The sequence below is a fragment of the Falco naumanni genome, chromosome 1, assembly GCF_017639655.2.
Source record: "Falco naumanni isolate bFalNau1 chromosome 1, bFalNau1.pat, whole genome shotgun sequence".
Lineage (NCBI taxonomy): Eukaryota > Metazoa > Chordata > Aves > Falconiformes > Falconidae > Falco > Falco naumanni.
This window is the reverse complement of record NC_054054.1, coordinates 20768243-20789217: the sequence shown is the minus strand read 5'-3', so window position 1 is coordinate 20789217 and position 20975 is coordinate 20768243. Positions and strand designations below refer to the sequence as shown.

The window sequence follows — 20975 nt, the reverse complement described above, 5'->3', positions numbered from 1 at the left end:
TTTTCCAGTTTTACACAGAATTTTTCTTCCCCACTCAGTAACAAGTATTCTCATATATTATAAAAAAAAAAAAAGTAAGTCTCCCCAGCACAGCCTTATATAGCTCTTTGAGTAGAATCAATCTCTAAAAATAGAAATCTCTTTGACATTGAAGCTCCAGGCAGCATGGAAACCCTTGCATTTCAAGCTGAAGCTTTTGGAAAGCGCCCTCTCTATTTCTTTCACAACTCTGCCACAAATGTGCAAAATGCATGACCTGTCCTGTCATGAACTTTGAGTAAATGAGACTTTGTTTGCAGCCAGCACTGTTGCAGCAATAGCTTCTTAGAAACAAGCAATAAAAAAAGAACGCAGCACTGCCAAAAGGTGCTGGATTTACAGCTCTGCAAAAATAACACCCTTTCTTTTCCCCTCCCCAGTCCTGCCCTCATGCCAGCCTTTCCCAGACTGCCTGACTGGGCATGACACCCTCAGTTAAGCCCAACGCTCACACTGAGGAAAGGAGGACAGATGAAAATAAGAAAACAGTCCTTACACAGACATTCCTTTTAGGAGCACACAGAAGGGAAAGGGCAGAGGAACACAAATCCTCTTGGTCCAGCTTTTGAAGATGCTGACAACTTGCCCTTAAAGTCAGGGACAGAAAAAGCCAACACTGCCAGCACACCTGACAGTAAGAATAGAAGGTCTAATTCTTCAGAGCACTATGTCCACAAGTATTAAACAGAGCTCAGCACCTGTGTCAGGCTTGCTCAGACATAACTGTGCAAGGGCAGCAGCCACAGATTGGCTATTGACACGGCAGCCAGAAATCTGGCTCAGCTTCCACAGTTACAGTTTGAGTAAAACTGCATTTCCACAGTGTTCTGACTACAACTATCCATTTGCCATGCCAAAAGTTTTCCTTCCACCACTGTAATATTCCTCGGCAGCATATTTAACACCACTTTCAATTTTATGTTATTTCCAAATTAACAAATACAAGTAAGTACTTTTCTTAAAATCTCCATGAGGAGACAGGTATATAATTCTAGCCTACCTTGAGAGAGGATCTTTCAGCTTTCTGTTCCAGGGCAAGTGTCATACTCTACTTGCAAGATACTGATTTTTTTACTGTGATTGGCCCCACACCGGAGTTCTGATATATACCCTTACACAGTATTTTACGTGCTGAAAGGCAGCTCATGAATACTAACCTCCACGTCAATTTTATGACAAATGCACAAATTGACAAATAGGTTCAAGTATTATCTACACAGGAAAGGACTGAGGAAGTGGCAAAGTATATCTTGGCAATAGACATACTTATTCCTATTTATTTTATAATTATCTTCAGGTAAAGCCATTTCAGACTAAGCCACTAAAAATGAAAGAAGAATTTTACATGACAGTTTGCATTAATTCAGTTACAACCATTTCAACCTTGATCAAATTAAGCTAAGATAAATTCTGAACATACTCTAAGCCTGAAAAACCCCTGACACTCAGATAAGGAAACCTTCAGATCAGATTAAGGGTTTTAATTGTTTCATTAAAAGCACAGATCTAAATAACTTGCTCAGTGTTGTTATCAAGCAAGTGGCAAAGCCCACAAAAGGCATACTTTTGTCTCCTAGTTCTCTCCTGGCTTCAGAAACACCTCCTGAGGGTCTCCAGCCACCATTTCCCCCCTCATTAGGGCCACCAGCACAAGCAGAGAAATGTTGTCTCCTCTGTTGGGAAAGCAAACCAGAAGCAGACCACTGACCTGCCCTGGTAGGCATGGATATCCTTGGTGTACGCCCAACCTCTGAGCAGTCATTGCTGCTTTCCTGGCCAGCTTTATTTGAGCCACCAGGGAGAGGTGAGGCTGCTGAACATCCAAATTCCTGTACGACTCACAAAGAAAGGCAGTGTCCTGGACAGCAGCCAGGTGACACTGGAAGGCCTCTAAGGGAACCTATGTACTGGCATTCACAAAACATTCACCCAGTTTAGCAGAGCTTTCTTTTCTAAGCAACAAGATGGGTTGGCCAGATACTGCCCTCAGTTTTTAAAGGTTGTTTCAAAACATCATGGCCTAAGCATGAGGGGATGCTAAGTAAGTTAGAAGACTGAATTTCCATACTTTGTTTAAATAGAAAATTATTACTAAATCCATTAGACAACATAAATTTGTCCATAAACTGTCGGAGATATAAGGAATCAGGCAAGTAGAGAAATGTCAGTAAATAGCGAAATTTGGGTGGAACAGTGAAAGAGGCAATTCTGAAATTAAGTTAGTAGAGAACTTCCCAGGGAAGCAGAGAAACTTGAATCTAGCTGACTTACTTTGAGAAGTGAAAGAAATAGAAATGGCTTAAGAGAAAATAACATGGTGGAACTTAATGTGAAATTCTAGTAAATAACTACCAGCTTTCACAGAGGACCATTTTTTTTCTAGTCTGACAGAGTTTTATTTAGTGGAACAGTCCAGCTAAAGATGACTGCAAGCAATGGGAGCTGGAACTCAGTCCTTGTATTGAGCTCTCAGCTGAGTTTGGGCCCCTGTTTGATTCATACTTCTCCAATGACTTGGAGCTTTGCACTCCCCTTTGAAGATCTGGCCACTTTATTTGTGCATAATACAATAACTGTTTAATGTATATTATCTAGATGCTGCCTTTAACAGATGCTGGTGTTATTTGGTTTCTTTGAAGAGTCCGATTCATTCGTGCTAATGCAGTCCCCAAAGCCCCCTGCTCTGTAATTTGAGATCCAGCCCAACTATACTGAGCATTGTACACAGAAAGCTCTCGTAATAAACACAGTGCCACTGCTTTCTCTGTTGGAAGAGAGGCAAAGCTTCTGGTTACCTCTTCATGATCCTTCTGGTGTTGACTGAACTGCTGCCTCAGCAGTGAGGCAAGTAGCAAGAAATACATCACTGGGCACACATTTCAGTATAGCCTTGACATCATTGATAGTGATAGCTACAGCCCTCACTGAAACAGAAACCTGTAAGACGGCATTTGTTTCTTCATGCTGCCTTTGCTATTCCTTTTGGGAGGTTGATCATATGCTGTGCTTGTGTATTTGCAAACTCCTGACATAATGTTAAGGGATCGCCATAAACAACACCATTTCAGGGAACTGACTGAGGACACTGAATAACAATTTCATTTTAACTGTCACTGGAGTAGTTTAGTTCTAAAGAAATAAATATTTCTTCTTGTATCTGTAACGAGAACCTTACTCCCCCTCCTTTCCCTCTCTGCCTGTTCCCCATCCCCCCACTTCAAGAGAGTTTGGGCAGATGACCAATGGAGTGAAAATGAGACGGGGAGCCACACGGGGCAGAGTAATTGATACAGGATATGAAGCTAGGAACGAGTGGGTTGGACAGAGTGCACACTAGTGGCTGAGTGGCTCATTTGCCTGCTAGTAGGATGGATTTATTGCTAATTAAGAAGCCATTTGCCCCCCATCCGTTCCACCAACACCCCCCTCCCAAACATTGCTTAGTCTGAAAGGCAGATTACAGGCCAAACCATCAAATTATACAAACATACATTGGACTAAACTGAGGAAAGCACAAGGATCTCCAAACTCACTATTCCCCCACCAAGACATAAAGATTTTCAGATCTCAACACTGTTCTTATAGCACTGGGTAACTTTCCAGCTGGTAATAGTCTTTTCTCTTATTCAAATAGACTGTCTTCCCTTCCTTGCTACCTGTGACCCACAGCAATGAAGATGCCAGAAGTGGTGTGAAGCTCCCAGTGATGTTCCTGGGATCACACACTCTCTACTATTGCACAGCTCTGTGCCAAACAGCAGCCAAAAGTTGTCCTGGCAGAAAACTGAATTATCAGACTCAGCCTAACGGCTCTGCACGCTCTCTAATCAGCCATAGTTGGGACTTGCACATTTGCCTCAAACCTCATTCATGAACAACTCCCGAGAAGTCAGTAAATCCTAGATTATGTAGCTTCTTTTACAGACTTGAGGTCCAGGAAAACCAGCCACAGCTGAAACTTCGGACAAACCTCAGGACAGCTCTGAGCTTCACAAAAAGCCCAGAGCAGTCCAGGCAAAGCAAGGAACCACCTATTAAAATTGGGAACCATTTAACAATGGCTGAATGCAAGCTCTCTCAGTGAGAGCTCTGCTCTCCTGTCCCATCCCTTTGACCAGAATTACAGCAGTGAATTAGAAGCAATGACTAGCACTGAAACCCTCTAACCGCCCTCAGGTTAGAAGAACTCAAACCAAATGAGGCTGTACCTCAGCAATAATCTTGCCTTAACTGAAGATGGTATGTTGGCCTCCCAGCATGACTGCAGAATCTGTGCTAGTGCCAGCTAAAGTAGCCTTGGCTCTGGAGCCTATAACCCCAATTCCAGTCAGGACTAAGGGACAGCCCATCCAACCTCCAGCATGGACAAACAAGCCAGAGCAAGAGAAAATTTTATCCCGATTTCACAGCTTGAAATTAAAAATTAGCCTAAAAAGCACAACCTGGATGCACATGCTCATCCTCCCATTCTCATCATTTTCAACATTGCAATACAGCAAATAATAAGCATGCTTACTAATGCCGCTTTAATCCCTAGGGTTCTGCCAGCACAACCCACTACAAGAATGGTGCTTATATGCCACCTGACATCCTTACTCATCGCAGCAAAAATGCTCAAGTCTGGGCTTTTCCTCCAATCCTTGTCTGAATCTGGAACCTCAGTTCCACACTGCCACCTGTAACAAAACAGTGTCCACATCAGCACCTTCCATGCATCATGATGCTGCAAAAGCAGTATGAGCTTTCATTCTAAGTTACATCCAGAAGTTTGGAAAATAGTCTCAGCAGGCCTCTGGATAGATAATGTTGATTTCTTTAAGGCAGAACATGCTGCTCTGTGCCAGACGCCTGGAAAAATCAAGTGTGTCAGTGTTTCAAAAGGATAAACATAAGTAATTATATGCTCTGATATCACCTCTGACTGTATTAATGGAAGAGTCATTATGGTGACTCAGAGAATCAGGAATACGCAATTAATGATTATGGAAGATTGCATATTTGAGGTCTCTCCCAACAAGATTAACTTTGTCAGGGAAACTTGTAATCACATTGATGTGAAGGATTTGCCATGGCACGACAGATTTTGTCTAAGAAATTTAAACCAGCTCATTCCTAGATCACTTGTATGTATTCAGTTTGTTCTGGATAACAATTAAAGCCATATGATTGTAGTTTAGAGCTGAAGACAGTCTCCCAACTTCAGCACCCCACTCTCTCTTTCTGCCTCCTCTTTTTCCCCCATCCATTTTCCCCATCTAAGGGCCTGCAAATTCCTCCTCCTAGACGATCGTGGTTGCTGACATGGTTCAGGTATACCTGTTCAGCACCTTCCTCATACAGTTATCCCACTTTCTGGTTCTGCAGCTAGCCCACACATTTTTATTTTACAGCACTACACCTCATACCATGTATCTCAGTTAAAGCAGCAGCATATGTCCACTTTTCCCCTCTTCCCTCCTGTTTATGGAGAGGAACAGCAACAGAATCCAGTCTTTTGTTTTGTTTAAGAAATTGCATTGCAGATCTGGAAGTGCTGAAGTTTTTAGTTATTCTCACATATCTTTGCTATTTTCTACAGCAATCACATGTCTAGGCTAGAAATGCTTTTCTCTCTGTAACAGTGTGCATATACCTTATTATCTGAGCTCCACCAGAAGAGAAGTACTTTCAGATGGCAGTTTTTGCTTTTTACCTTTCACGTACCTGTCCTTTGATTGCAATTTAGGTATAAGAGATGTGCCACTTTCTACAGTAAACACCTAGTGTATGGTCTTAGGACCATGCTAATTGTGCAAGTATATAGCAGTTCCATTGCTTTACCAGTGACAAGAGTTCAGCCCAAGATTAAGTAGCAGATATGCTTTACCACAAGGACTGTCTATTGTAGTACTGCCAATGTTGCTTTGAATTGTTCAGTAGCAGATACACTTTTATTCTCTGTTTATTCTCCCTCAACCATATCATCACAGAAATTCTTTTCTCCTGGCCTTAAGCTATGCTGCAATTAAGACTTTTGATGCTACCCATCACTTGATGCTTAATTAAGATATATTATTTTCTCAATCCAAAGAAGCACTGACAATTCAATTATCTCTCTGCGCAGGGGGCAGTGGGAAGAAGGAAAAGAGAATGCAACTACAGTGTTCATGGAAAGATCAAAGCTGGTCACGATTTAAAAATAAGCCAGGAAGCATATAGGGAGTCACTATTCAAGCAGGGCAAGAAAAGGGGAATGCAAACAATAGGCAACACACAACCACACAATTGAAAGGCCATCATTCCTGTCCTTGTCACACATTCACCTATTCACCAGCAGCACTAGTAAAAATGAAAATCAGCACAACAGTTTAGTTTTGATACACCTACTAAAGTATGCAGTAGTACACCCCAAAAAAGGGTAATCCATAGCCCAGCTGTACACTACATGTGTTGTACAAAATGAATAACAGACTGTCCCCAAGCTCACTATTGGGAAATCTTCTGTGTCGCCAGCACACCAGATCAGTATTTCAGAGGTCATTATCTCATCCCTTCTTCAGCTGCTAACTTTGGATTTCTGCCACAGAAAGGCAACCGCTAGCAAGATGATACACTAGTACATTAGGTAAAGCTTTTTGGAATTTGAGCAGGCTTTTCTTTTCACCGAGATCAGTCTGCTCTCTGGTTCCAAATGGCACAAGTGCTCCGTCAATATATAAATGGTCAAACATGTTCTTTAACCCTCCCACAACAGCTGTAGGAGTTGTACCAAACTACATTTGCTGAATATACTATGAACAGACCTGAACCTTTATGTAAGTTCTCATGTGGGAATGAGGAGACAACAGTTACTAAAGTGAGCTAGTATGCTCAAGAAGCGTGATTTCATAGGTACAGTGCAACAGGAGGACTGACCAGACACAGAATTAAACAAGAAGTAAACCAGTGACTAGATGGTACCATCGCCTCTCTGCAAGAACGTCCCATGAACTTTTACATGAGTAAACCATGCCTGAAGTTTTGCTTTAGCTGTGAGTTGGGAAGTAAAGCCAGAACCTTTCAGGCAACTGGATCAATGGGTTTTAAAGTTTAAAAGTTCTTTCACTTTATGTAGCTTAGCATCATGTATCACATATTTTGCCAGAAACTGCCATAATATTGTACCACTGTTCAACATTTCTAATGACAAACTTGGTGATAATCAATGGCAGCACTCCCATGAACTCTTAAAAGTAACATCCTACTTCACTTTCTGGAAAGACTTTTCAGATTTAATCCAACAGTTCAAGAATTGTATCAGACACTAAAGAACATTAAGTAACAAAAATATGTCTGAATATATTAACTCTTATCTCCTTTGATCTCCCTAATGTTATATTTTCTCATTTATAAACCCATTTAGAAGTATAATTGGCTTTAGAGACAGACATGAAAGCCATCTCTGCAACAGTGGATCTGTCTAGGAGCCTTCCCTGAAGATCAGAAGCAAAGAGCATCCTGAACTGCCAAATTCCCAATATTATTATCCTGCTAATGAGAAGAATTTGGTGACAGGAAATATTTCTGTGTTTACCTTACAAGTCAAAGATTATTCAAAAATCGCTCTCAGGAAAAGCATTCAGGAGATGGCTTAGAAGCATTTTGTTTAACCCAATTAACAGACATTTGCACAGTCTCTCTAATCTTACAGTGCAAGTTCTACATACACTCCCCACAAAGGGGACAAAGTGATTGTAAAGGTTAAATAAAGAAAACTGTATTTTACTATACTTATATTAACTATATTTATGCTAGCTAAAGTCACAGCTTTAGCATCTAACATGCTCTGGGGCCAAGGCTGCCTATTGCATGCCCATACATTCAGAGAAGCTAGGCAAGGGCTGGACCTCACACTCTTGATGTATTTGCCCTGTCTGAAGGTTTTACCTTGTAGTTTTTACTGTGACTGAGTCTGAAGGAAACTAGTTTGTCTGGTGGAGAGATTCAGTACAGAGAGCATGGGAACTGTTACCAGCTTAATGCAACTTCATCTCCAGACAGCACAGATGTAAACAGAGCCACATCACATAGCAGACTCACACTCAAGTATAGGCACAGCTAATGAAAACAGACTAGATTTTGGAATACCAGCTCTCAAGAGGCCCTTGATAAAAGTAAAATACCTATAGTCATCAGGGACTTTGAGAGTCTGTATACAGAATGCTACACAGGTAAGTCATCCTACTGAAACTCCAATCTATGACTTCATGTTATCACAATAGTACATAACCAGCTTGCTTAAAATTTAATCCTTCAGCTTGAGCAGTGGCCTGTCAAAAATGCCGGGCCTTCAGATTAGACATGAACATGCTGTTTCCAATGAATTTATGTGGACACAAAGCTCAAAGTGGAGTTCTAAGCAAGAACATTTCCTAATTGTATGGTTTTGAAAACCTCTCAAGGAACTCCTAAACTATGATACCGTCACTCAGTTAAATCTGCAAGTAGCTCCAGTCCCCTTTCTTAGGATCTGATGACTCTTTCCTGTCTGCTCATCTCTATCTTTCTATCTACTGACAACTACTTTCTCTTCATATACATATTCAAGGAGGAAACAAAGAACAAAAATGTCATTTTGTTTTCCTCATATATGGGCACAAGGTCTGATAACCAACTGCAGCTTGACCTGTTTTGTTACCCTGACACATGCCCCAGGAAAATGAAATACTTTCTGAACTTACACTTTCCCAGCTATCTGAAGCATGTCATGATCTCCAAAATCCATGCATCAACAATGACCTTCACAAACGTACTATTAAAGACATGAATTTTAGACAAATTTAGTTGAAGTGTTTGAAACATTGCTCAAAGCATGTTGATGAGCTGGCAAGGTCACAGGTGTGAAGACTTCTGCATTCTTGCTCAAGACAGCATTGTTATTCTCAAGTTAAAATAGGAGTTGAATGTTAACCATGTAATAGAAAGCTCTCTGTTGTAGAGACAGATTTAATGCATAATAAACTGCTATATGGGTACTAATTCCATGTGCTTGAAAACCCAGAGTGAGCTCAAGAGCTGAATGGCATGTTTGTATAGACATTAATAACACACAAGTTCATGCTAACTTCAACAAGCCTAGATTTATCAACTAGTAAAATGAGTGGTCTGACTTTCTTAGTTTCAGTAGGTTTTGAGGCAGGGGGTGCCTTTTTTCAGATTCCTTCACTATTTTAAGCATACAGCATACAAGTTGCAGTTATAACTTAGCTTCCAAACCACGATACAGGTCACAGCATCTTAAGAATTATTCCAGCATAGGCCTTGATTCCCTGTAGGAAACAGGATCTACAGGCTGATTGACAGGCTGTATCTTTGCTTCCTGCAGTATTTATTTAAAGCTGGAAACTGGCAGTTTGTTTTCAGATAGAGCTGACAAAACATGGATATTTAAAACTATAAATATAGTTTTAAACAGTGGCAAGTTTAGAGACAGAAAGCAAAGACTGGATCCCTATGGACTGGAAAGTCACAAAAAAGCTTGTGTTACTGACTGTATTTTTTATTAGATGGCTACATAGCCAGAGGACAGAGAATTTATCTGAATTTTAGGATGGGTATTAATATCTATACGATGTTCATGCAAAGGAGAAATAGGTCACCTTTTTCTTAGGACTTGTGTTTATACATGACATACTATAACTTGTGATGGCAAAGCAAGCATTAAGATGGAAATATATTTAGATGTTCTTATTGTAAACCTGAGTTTATAAAAAAAAAAAAAAGCAGTGACACAAGTCTGTCACTATGTCACCTCTATCGATTATGTGACTACAGAACACCTCACACATGTCCCACCAGCTCCCTGGGAAGGTTCAGAACTTTGCCAGTGGAAGGGGCTGTTGCCCTGGACTGAGGATCACTGGCAAATACTAGTTTGCACTAAGTTGTGAGCTGAGACCCAGAGTTTGACATAGCAAGATCAGCGTTTACTGGCCTGAAGTCCCTGAGCTATTTAAAGGATCTACAGAGATCCCTAAAAAACCCAAACACATTATGAGGTAGGCTTAACTTACTGTACAGATGTTTATATCCAGACCCCCAAAAGCTTACTAGCTGAAGGTTACTGCTTTGTCTAAAGGTCTCCTGCATGCATAAACATTGTAAAACAGGGCCCTAGAGCCCCAGTTTATAAACTGGGCCTGAATTCAGTACATTTGTAACTTAATTTTTAATTCTCCAATTTCATACAACTACAACCACTAATACACTAATGATTGTGCCGCTACTTCTGCTTCCTGCTCATAATAAAGCATTGTGCATTGGTAATTTTATTAGAGGGACAGGTAACTTAAATACATTTAACTACATTAATTAGCCACTGCCTTTGCTGTAGATTTTATAATAGAAGAGATGAAGTGCTTTTTTTGTTTGGCTATTTTAAATACTGGAAACTACAGGAAACACTCTTTAATCTTTGATTCTGAACTTCATGATTAACACCTAGCTAACCAATCAAGAAAAGTCACTTCTGGAAAGTATGAGCTAATGCCTTATAAAATTAAATTAAGTATTGATTACATTAGCTTATTTGTGCTGGCTTTAAATATGTTTAAAGAAATGTTAGCTACCTAAATTTATCACAAAACTAGCAGTCAGGCCTTTAACTGTGTCCATACTATGTTGTACAACTATGGCAAAGCTGAGTTCCACATACACTTAGAAATACACAACTTGCCACCTCGTCAGCAAGTGGACTAGAACTTTGCTTATTTGCTTGGATTTTGGATCACTTCACTACTGCCCCTGCCATTTGAATCACCACCTCTTACAGCCAAGAAAAGGTCATATTCAAGTCAGTTGACTTCATTGTTAGTTCTGGTATATAGTCCATTTAACTTGGATTGTTAATTGTTTTTACCTACTAAGATCAAGCTAAGATAGCTGACTGTTTCCAAAAAGTTTTAGATTCAAAACAATCAGATCTGTATTCACGGTGTCAAACATTTGTAAGTTGTTGCTTTCAGGGAAAATATTACTTAATAAAAATAAGCGCATCAAACACTTGTTGCTTTAATACTAGTACAAACAAAGAGAGAAGAGGCAGTGCCTCCATGCACCTAGCCCCACTCCCCCTTTCCTGCATACTCATACCTGTTATCCCTGCTCCTTTCCCTGTTTTCTCTCTCTGAAAATGCAATAGAACAGTTATATCTAAGAAACCAGGCATCCTATTCTACACCCAGACCTGTATTTTTTCCAACAGTAAAACAATCAGTATTTCTGGAGAACTAAACCCCACCTTGTAACAGTCATTTCATTCACAACATACTTCTGTATCCAGAAACAGTTCCCAACACAAATAGGTAAAATCGATACCTGTGCTTACACATGTGAAACTGACACCAAGTGAGAAGTTTTAACTGTGCTTACCAAGTACTTGCATATTCCTGCCTTAAACAAGTGGAAGGACCACATGCTGAACAACCTGGGGAAAGAAAAGAAAAATCAGCCTTTAGAAACTCCCTCATACTCAAAACCCAATAATGGTTACTCAGTTACCTGCCAGACAATCCCTGTAGAGAGATACTAAAATATTAATGTTATATGCAGAAAGTGATGTAAAGTGGCAGGTAGATAGAACATAAGTATTATTACGCAGTTTCTGTATAATGGGAAGGCCCAGACTGATTTATTTATTTTTTTTTTTAAACAGAAAACATCACCACTTTTATGTGGAAAAATTTAAGACAGCTCAACACCAGGCACATTTAAACAAAGCCACTCTATTAGTTAATGGTGAGACTGCAGTGACTATACAGAATAAGGTTTGTAATCCCAAGATTAATGTTAATAATTATTTCATTTTAAAAGGACTATTTAATAGTTATTTCTTGAACACAGCTCTGCTTTGCTGATGATGACAAGACATCTAAGGGCACCGTTTGCTGCTGTAGTAAAAAATACTGCTTTAAAAGATGGCTAGTTGTTGGGTCAGAAAAGGTAACCTTAAATTGGAAGTCATTGTTTAACAGGGGCATAACAGTAGTTAAAAGACATATCCTCCTTGCTGAGCACCCTTCACCCTTTGTTACTGATATTTAACCATCAGCCTAAAAGAAAACACAGTCACTGCTGGTAAAGTTTGCAGCTGATGTAACTAAATTAGTAAACAATAACTAAGATGGACAACTTATCTACAGAATGTTTGCCTGGTAAGCCATGACATTTTGGGCAACATGTTTCATCATAACAAAACACAAGTCCAGCCATCAAAGACTCAAGACTAACAGTGAGGACTTATGTGTGTAAATAAGGTTCACTGAAACCAGCTTCAAGCCTTGAGGGCCATACAAAATGCTTCAGGAACCCGATAGCACATTCAGCCAAATAGGCTCTTCCTGAGGAAACCCCTCAATGAAAGAAACTACTCTGTATAAGCAAGGGACCTTAAACAGCAGGGAAGTGTATTTCCACCACATCCAGTAGCAATATTTTCTATTATGTTGTCTTTAAGCTGCTGGCAAACTGAAAAAGGATCATTAAATAGTTCTAAGAATAACTCATGGTTTGGGAAGCCTGCTTTGAATTGAGAATATTGCTGTGCAAATATATGTTTATTTTTAAGCCACAAAAGTCTTACTTTAATAGATAAAGGTTGGATAAATGGATTGTGCTTATGCTCAGCCAGCTCATGGTCTCAGATTGATTGCTCACCCAGGCTGAGCAATCATTGAGCCTGATTGCTCAGCCAGGCAACATCTGACACACACCACTTAGATGACCCTCCCAGATACAGATGCATACTTCTAGCAGCACACCAGAATAAGATTAAGACATACACCATCCTTCCCAAAAAGTCACTGGTAAAAGCAAGACTATGGAATATCCTAACAATGCCTTACTTGTGCAATTGGAGAACCAGGACTGCAGAGTATCCACAAGTCTATCTGCCTCACTTTGAGCTACAACTTGTTGATGTTGTTATCAGGTTCAACATATCTCACTCTCTGATCTGCTTATTATAGGGCTCAGGCACACAACCAAGATCATCAGCTGGTAAGCTGAGCTCCAGTTGCTGTCTGTGCATACACTTGCAGCCACAACAAGTAACAGGTGCACCTACATTAGCTTTTTAGCTTTGTCAGGATCACATTTTTTGAAGCAAGTTTCTCTATTATCCTGATTTACCCTGTATTGCTTCACAGCACAGAACAGTTTTGGGTTGTACAAAATGAACCACTTTCAGATTAAATCAAAGCAGCAGACCTAATACCTGCTGCCTGGCAAGGAGTCCCCAGAAGACAGAATGAGGCTAGAGCAAAAGTAAAAACACTAGAACATGCCTAGCACAACAGCTGGGCACCCCACATTAGCTTTCTCTATGAAACCCCACCTTTGCACCACACCAGCACAGCCACTGTGTATCCCTGTTTATTCACCTTTCACTGGTTAAGAAACTGACTGAAACTGCCACATGCTGCAGACACCAATGACTACTCCAGCCCCAGCACCACCCCACAGCTACCACCAACCCACCACAAGTTACTATCCCACACTCTCCCCTCCACATACCTGTGCCTCTGAGATGCAACCAGTCACAAGTACAGCATCCAAACCTTACTCACTCAGAGTTTCCACCTCAAGTCTTTATAGGCCCTCCTGAAGAGCCTCTGGACAGCCCCCAGTCCCTTGTTGCAGCTGCTGTTTGTGATTAGGTTCCAGGTGAGGGGCTGAGGAGCCCTCCACCAGCCCCCATGGCCTGATGTCCCAGGGCGCAGGGCTGCTGCTGCTTGTGCGGGCTTGTCTGGCACTGCTCACAGCTGGGTCCTGGCTCCTCCGTGGTGCTCAGGTAACAGCGAGCATCTGGGCTAAGTTCTCCACAAAGGAAGTTTCCCCTAAAATTAATATCTCAGTGGGTAGGAGGAATTGCTCTGCACTTGGTGTCTTAAGCAATGAGGGACGCTCCTGTGAGTGGGAAATTCTGAGTACAGGGGTAATCAGAGAACATAAAGAAACTACGTATTTCAGGTAAATTGTCCAAGCGACCCAGCACTGTTCTTCACACCCTTTAGTAATGGCCACATAAACACCTGAATTTAGAGAATATTATAACAAATGGCTCAGAATAACCTGAAATCTTTATGTAGAACTATTTATATCCAACACTTTAACACTGCTAAAAAATCAGAAATCTAAAACTCTTTATGGGCAGAGTATCCACAGCACTGACTAAGGTCAGTACTGCTGCAATGCCAATATACCTTGTACAATGATTTCCTTAACACTTTTGGAATTCAGAGTAAATATTCGCATTGCCATTTCACTGGAAATATTGTGATTGGAAGAAAACTGAAGTATTCTAACAACTGCATGATACATAACTTGAATAATAAAAAAGAAGAATCCTGACTGAAGGGGAGCAGAAAAGCAATACAGGCAGGACCAAGGGAAAGTGGGCTAAAGCTCTTCAACATGCCCAGGAGCAGCTCATGTCTTGAAAGGTTCAGCCCTCACAGTACGGGCTCAGCTTTGCTGTGTTATACTGGTACTGCAAGCATTGAAAAACTAAGAGAATCTTTGCAAACGTATTTTTCTAGTACTGAGATCCCATTCGAAATTTTATGGGAAAACCTACTTTTCCTTCCTAAAGAAAACACCAGCCCAAAGTAGATAGGAGAAACAAACAACAGAGGAAGCCCAGGCTGCACTACAAGACAAGAGCAATCACTAGTTTTGGAAGAATCTCTTCTGTTTTGCAACCAAAAATGCCTTGATTTAAGTTCCCAAGAACTGGATAAAGGTTTCTCACTGCCCCCTGTGTGATGAAGCTGTACTTGTGCTAACAGAGGTAGCTTTTGTTTCCCAGTGGGCTCATCAAAGACTTTCTGCCAAAACTTCCTCTGAGAGAAAACTGTCCACTAAACACTTACTTTACCAGGGAGATCCTGCTTTCCACAAATCTTGGATTTTTTGTTGTTCTGGGTTTTTTTTTCTTTTTTCCAGAAACCTGAAAATTTATGGTTTACATAAGTAAATTATTTTGTTCATTTTTGTGGGTTTCCATTGAAGACCAATAATCAAACCCAGACACAATTACAGCTTGTCTGGCAAGGCAGTCTACGTATTGCTGAGTAACATGGTGATATCTTGAGGCTAAAATAACACAAACGAAGATGGTATATTTCTACCCTAGAAGCAACCTGCTATAAGTTATTGTACAACCTGCCCTTGCTCACTTGTTGTTAGTGCTCTCTCCTCCCTTTTATTCTCCCAACAGAAACACAAAAAAAACCCCTGATAATACTGAGGTGATATATAGACATTACTCAAATTTGGGATGCACAGGTGCCTCTGGGGGAGGCTGGGAAAAAGGCTGACATATAGTCAGGAGAACTATTAATATGTACAGCATGTGCAGTGTGATCCTGCAATGGTAAAATCATGTTAAAGGTTCGATTTATGTAGATAAACCTGGAAATATAATAATGACAGGAAATTTGGTCTGATGTGCACATGAACTGAAATGCTACCAGAGAATGAGGCATAGCAACTTACAGTAATATCTTTCCTGTGTGACCAGTCAAAAAAGGGGCTGAAGTTTTGTGTGACAGTCCAAATATCTCACAATTGTGATCTTCCAACAATCACAAGGCAGCAGAATGGACAGAGGTGCCCTTTCAAGAACTTTAAAATGAAATTCAGTGCCGTTGTCTGCTTCCGTTGTACGCTACCAAGGAGTCAGTTTAAAAAACTATGGAGTTTGTTGAGTTGTGTAGCAATTCATGTAGACCTATTAGCATGGTATATTTGTACTTTTGCTTTTTGACATAAATCACTGAAGCTATGAAATGGGTAACAGTTTCTCTCCTGAGACAGCTGTAATGATAATCTGTGACAGAACGGACCCCAAATAATCTTACTAACATTTAATGAAGAAACAGAAACAAGTTTTCTTCTCACAGTCTAGGCATCACATAACCCTATTTCAGAGTTCACATGTTGCTGTAATTGCTGTTTCCATGGTTTTTGAAAAAGTGCCCCTCAAAATTCTTCCTAGCATTCACATTACATATTTGCAATCAGGCCTTTACATTTTAATAGCTTTTAAAAACCAATAACAAAACCTCAACCCAAATCCTCACTCATATATGAAGCAAAACATTCTAAACACTGTCTAAACTGTCATTTCTTCCCAAAGCACAAGGATGTTTATGCTCTTGCCTAAGGGGATATAAACAGAGCGGCATACCACTCCATATTTGTAAATGTGAACTCTGCAAGGTAGAAACCGGCTTCTGTGTGCACAAGGCTTCTGTTTTTTCCCTGCCTAAAACGCTATAATATGATATATGGGTATGTGTAAATTGAAACAACAAAGATGTATGGTGCTGCCACAGAAAAATATGCAATCTCACTCTTTATTCCACATATCAACCTGACTCCAAGAAGCTTTCCAAAATTGCCTCCAGAAATGCATCTCAGGTACCAGCCCCATGGCCTAATAGTATATTTGGGATAATTCCATGCGTCTGTGGGAAAGTTGCACCCTCAAATCTGGTGTCTATCAGAAGTAACCTTCCTAGAGCCAGCGGGGACTGACTGCTGTTCTGAGTGTGGTAGAGCTAGACTACTTCAAAAATATTCAAGAAAACGCTATGAGAATTAATAAGGATAACATATTGACCCACCAACTGAGCGCTGTATAAGGCCAAAATACTCAAGCCAACAGGTACAAGTTTAAGAGCAAAGAACCCAAGGACAGACCTTTTATGTATATGTGTCATTTTAAAATAGACTCCTGCAAACATCCTGGTTAATATAACATACTGTTTGCCAAATATGTACTTTAAAAATAGCAGTCAACTGTATGACATACCTTGAGTGGTGTTAAAGCTGTCTAGGTTTTGTTGTAGAAAGACTGTGATAAGTTATAACATACTGCCAGTGGAAAAAGAACTGAAACAGCAAGAAACCAAGCTGTGTAAGGTTCTTGAACGAGTACTTGAGAGGGAAGGTTAAACCATAACGAGCATGTCTTAACTTTCATAAATCAGAGCACTTATTTAGATGGATTATCTGAACATGGATTTAGGATCTCCAGTGATTCAGATGTTTATAGTTTGACAACTAAAACTACAGTTGGGCATCCAAGGAACAGTGTCCAGTATACCAGAAGTCTGTATACCTACAGCTCTAACCGTGTGTGGATACTGACATTCTGCCCAGAGAAGCCTGAAGTTACACACTTTTCTTTTAAAATCCTGGCACAGGTTTCACCTCTAGTAGTCTTTTATTTTGGGAGAAACTAATGAGATTTTGTGCATTTCTGCTAAACTCTGATCAACTGATTTTTGCCCCAAACTTCTGTCTCCCTGTTTATAAAAAAATAAATCCAACCTATTTGACATGTAGCTCACAAGCTCAGTAAAGCAGAAGTTTTTGTATTTGTTATTACTGGCCAAAACAGCATTAACGTGAACTGGGAGAAGTATTAATTTGTGTTACTAGAAATATGTTTATGATCAATATTACTGATTCTTTTTCTTTTGTATAGACAAAAGGAAGTTGAGGACATGGTCGTAGTTTTCAAATGAACACTAATTGTGCCATTCAAAATTTGTTTTTGACTCATTGTAGGTTCGCAACAAGAGCAAAGCAGCTAAAGCTGGACTGTGTGAGGGAGATGAGGTGGTGTCTATCAATGGCAAGCCTTGTGGAGACTTAACCTATGCTGAAGTTATTGTTCTGATGGAAAGCCTGACTGACGTCCTGCAGATGCTTATCAAGAGGTACAGGAATGCTCAGAATGCTTTGATGTAATTTGGTTCAGTGAACCACATGGAAAATTCTGGTTTTGAATGCAGTCATTTTGCAGACTTACACTGTGAGCTTCTGATAGTCCTCTTATTAGTCTGTAAGTCTGCCTGTCTGTATGGAAAAGGGAGGGAAGACGGAGTATTTGACCTGAAAGAATTATTGTATATAATCTGAACATCACAGTTCAGGCACAGAATTAAGAGTACAGTCTCCAAACGTAACAAATTTATTTCTTATTAAGTATTCTTAATACTTACAAGGTGTCCACTACCATATCTGCATACTACAGTCTTGAGTACAATTATTCTTTCCACCCCTTTGAAGTAGTGAAGTGTTGTTATTCCCCATAGATAGGGAAGTGAGGCTTACAAAAAGCACAGGCTGTGTAGACGGAGAAAGTGTGTTACACAGATATGCCTTGATGATGACATGGCAAATGGTCTTCTTGGGTGGCAAAATGTTTTAGCAGTCAGGAGGGGCAGAGGGTCTGGAAATCATGAATTCTATTTCTGTAGCTGTTATCACTTCACTAGATGAGGTGGGACAAGTCACTTAAGGCTCTCTGGCTCTCAGCTTCTCCATGTATAAAATAGTGATAGTGAATTTCAGTTTTCTTTCAAAATGCTTCAAGCTTCTTAGAGAACCATCACGTAAATTTGCAAGCAAGTGGCAATATTGCTCACCCATACATCAGTGTATTCCAGTGGCTGTTCTGTAATTATCAGTGTAATATATGTGATCTTGAGTTGCAGTAAGCACATTCTCCCCAGACTTTGTGAATTCAGACAAGATGAACTCTGAATTGCCATCAGTGTGGGTAAGAAGAGGAAGAAAAGACCTGAGACTTCCACACTCCTCGTAAGGAATTATGGCTCCCCCTGAGCTCCTGCAGTTCCCAGTGTCTGCTCTCCCACAGGCAGGAGCAGGAGGACAGAAGGAGTCAGGATTCATCACAACAGCTAACAGAGCAGTGGCACTGGAAAGGCTGAAAAAGGACTTTGGTGCAAAAAAGGCAGTTGTCTCTGGTTACCAGGAAAAGACGTGAAATTCCTCTGTGGTTTCTGCAACCTGCACAAAGGAACTTTCCTAGTGTCTAGCCTTTCAAAGTTACAATCTGCCTTCAAAACAAGATGCTCTCAAGGACTATTCTTTTCATTTATGGCAGACATTTTGCGTGGCCTGTCTGTGTATGTTGTCTTGGGCTGAGTTATGGATCACTGTGACGAGATCAGGGGAACAGTGATAAGTGAGGATTACACTTACCTTCTCCATAGTGCATAGCTCTTGTTTCTGTTTCAGTGGTGTACCACTTGAATGTTCCTCATGTGATATCTGCATTCTTATGTTTTTAACTCATAACACAACTATTGGAACTGCACTTACAAAAATGGTATTTGTGGCTGACCAGCTGTCTTCTTTGCAGCCATAGAACTAGCTCCATATGCTTTGACTCCTGCCTGTTGCTGCTTTGTAACTGGTATTTCAGTTGGTCTGAAGGCCACCATACACTCCAGCTGAAAGTCACGGCACATCTTCTGTTCACTCCGTTGCCCCCAACTGGAACTGTATGGTGAACAGCAAGAATCAATCTGGTTTTCAACATCCTAAAAATCAGAACCAAACCAGAGTGCTCAGACTACGTAATTCAGTGTTTCATGGAATGAAACTGCATCTGTTAGAAATTTTAAGAAAACTGCAGTTGCACAACACTCTGAAAGTGACTAAAACTTTCTAAAGGATTTCACCATGAGAATCTTTGAATTTCTTCTCATCAGCCCTACTGTCATTATCTTCCAGGGTATGGAAGAATAAACTGAAACACTTCCTCTGCCACCTCCTCTGTGGGTAGTAGCCCTCTCAGCACTACCACCAGAAGGATCTTTCAGGAAATGTCTTATCATCCTCAGAGCAATGAGTAGCAAACCCTTCCTTTCCTGAGTAGCCACTTGTTAGCAGCCATCTGAAAAAAATGCTGGAAATCATAGGGAAAGAATAGTGCCTATTGAAAATGGTGCTTCAATGGTGACTTTTACATCCCAGCACATTTCGCTGGCAGGGAAGAATATTTCTCCTTGGGAAGCTTCTGACTGTTCTTGAACTATTTGCATGAAGGATGAGATTTTCATAGGCACTCATTGTTGGCCTAACTGCTGTTACCAAGGTTACTGGGAGGAAAGTTAAGTTTTTTAAAGTAGTTTTTAAAATGCTACTTGGCCTTTGATGTCTGCACAGAGTTCTCCCAATGCCCTGTAAACCACAGTCAGTTACTGATCAGCAGTGCTCACAAAATCTTTGGTTTACAGGATCATAGGAAAGAGACACTCTGTAGGGTGGGCACTCTCCAGATGCTGTGTGGGGGAGCATCTTGCTGACCTTCCTGACAAATGCTGAACAGATGTATCCAGGAAACACCAAGAGTGAGGATAGAAACAGAAATGCTAGCCTGCCCTTTCACATCAGTGTTAGCAACCCTTGGGCTAGCACTGAGTCTAGAAAGAAAATCTCTAGGGGGAAGTAGGGAGTGTGCTCGGTGCATACCAAAATGAAATGCACCACGTAGGGAGTAAAACATGACTCTGAGACAAACCCTGGTGTGCTGACTCCATGAGTTTTGCTTCCTTCCTGGAATTACACCAGGGGTGTTGCTCCTGCAGTGAGCTGGAAAGACCTAAAACAAAAATAATAATGTGTCAAAATAGAATCTTAAACGACAAAAAAGAGATCTGACCCAGTATTCTGCCTCTTGACACATGGATACACACTTATGTCTATATAGAGTAGAAGTATATCCATAAGTAGCGAGATCCTTTTAAGGTGGAAAATTTTCTGTCTCTCACACAAACACAATCACTCGGCTACCAATAAAGGCTAACATTTAGCTAGCCCAGCCCCCAGTCTCATATCTTACAAGGAAATGTTTACAGGTTTCTTGTAATTTATCTGTACTTACAAGCAGTACAATTGATCATCCGAATAGCATCATATGACAGAATCCAGCAGCACTCACAAGCATCTCCCTAAATTAAAATCTGTCTGACCTTTATGTAGCTCCACATGTGGTTTAATGGATGTTACACGTTTTGTGCTATTTGAGGCAGACCCAGACTGCTACAAACAGTATGCTGCATGACTAGAAAAGCAAGTGACATTGAGGTTTCTTC

General features: G+C 40.5%; 1 protein-coding gene across 1 annotated transcript in view; it reads left to right on the top strand.

Moving 5' to 3' along the window:
• SYNPO2 (synaptopodin 2) overlaps nt 1-20975 on the top strand; it is a 95774-nt gene that overhangs the window by 45363 nt on the left and 29436 nt on the right. The window contains exon 2 of the mRNA XM_040584298.1: nt 17635-17786. Within this exon, the coding sequence (XP_040440232.1) occupies nt 17635-17786 (152 nt within the window). The remainder of the gene's footprint in view (nt 1-17634; nt 17787-20975) is intronic.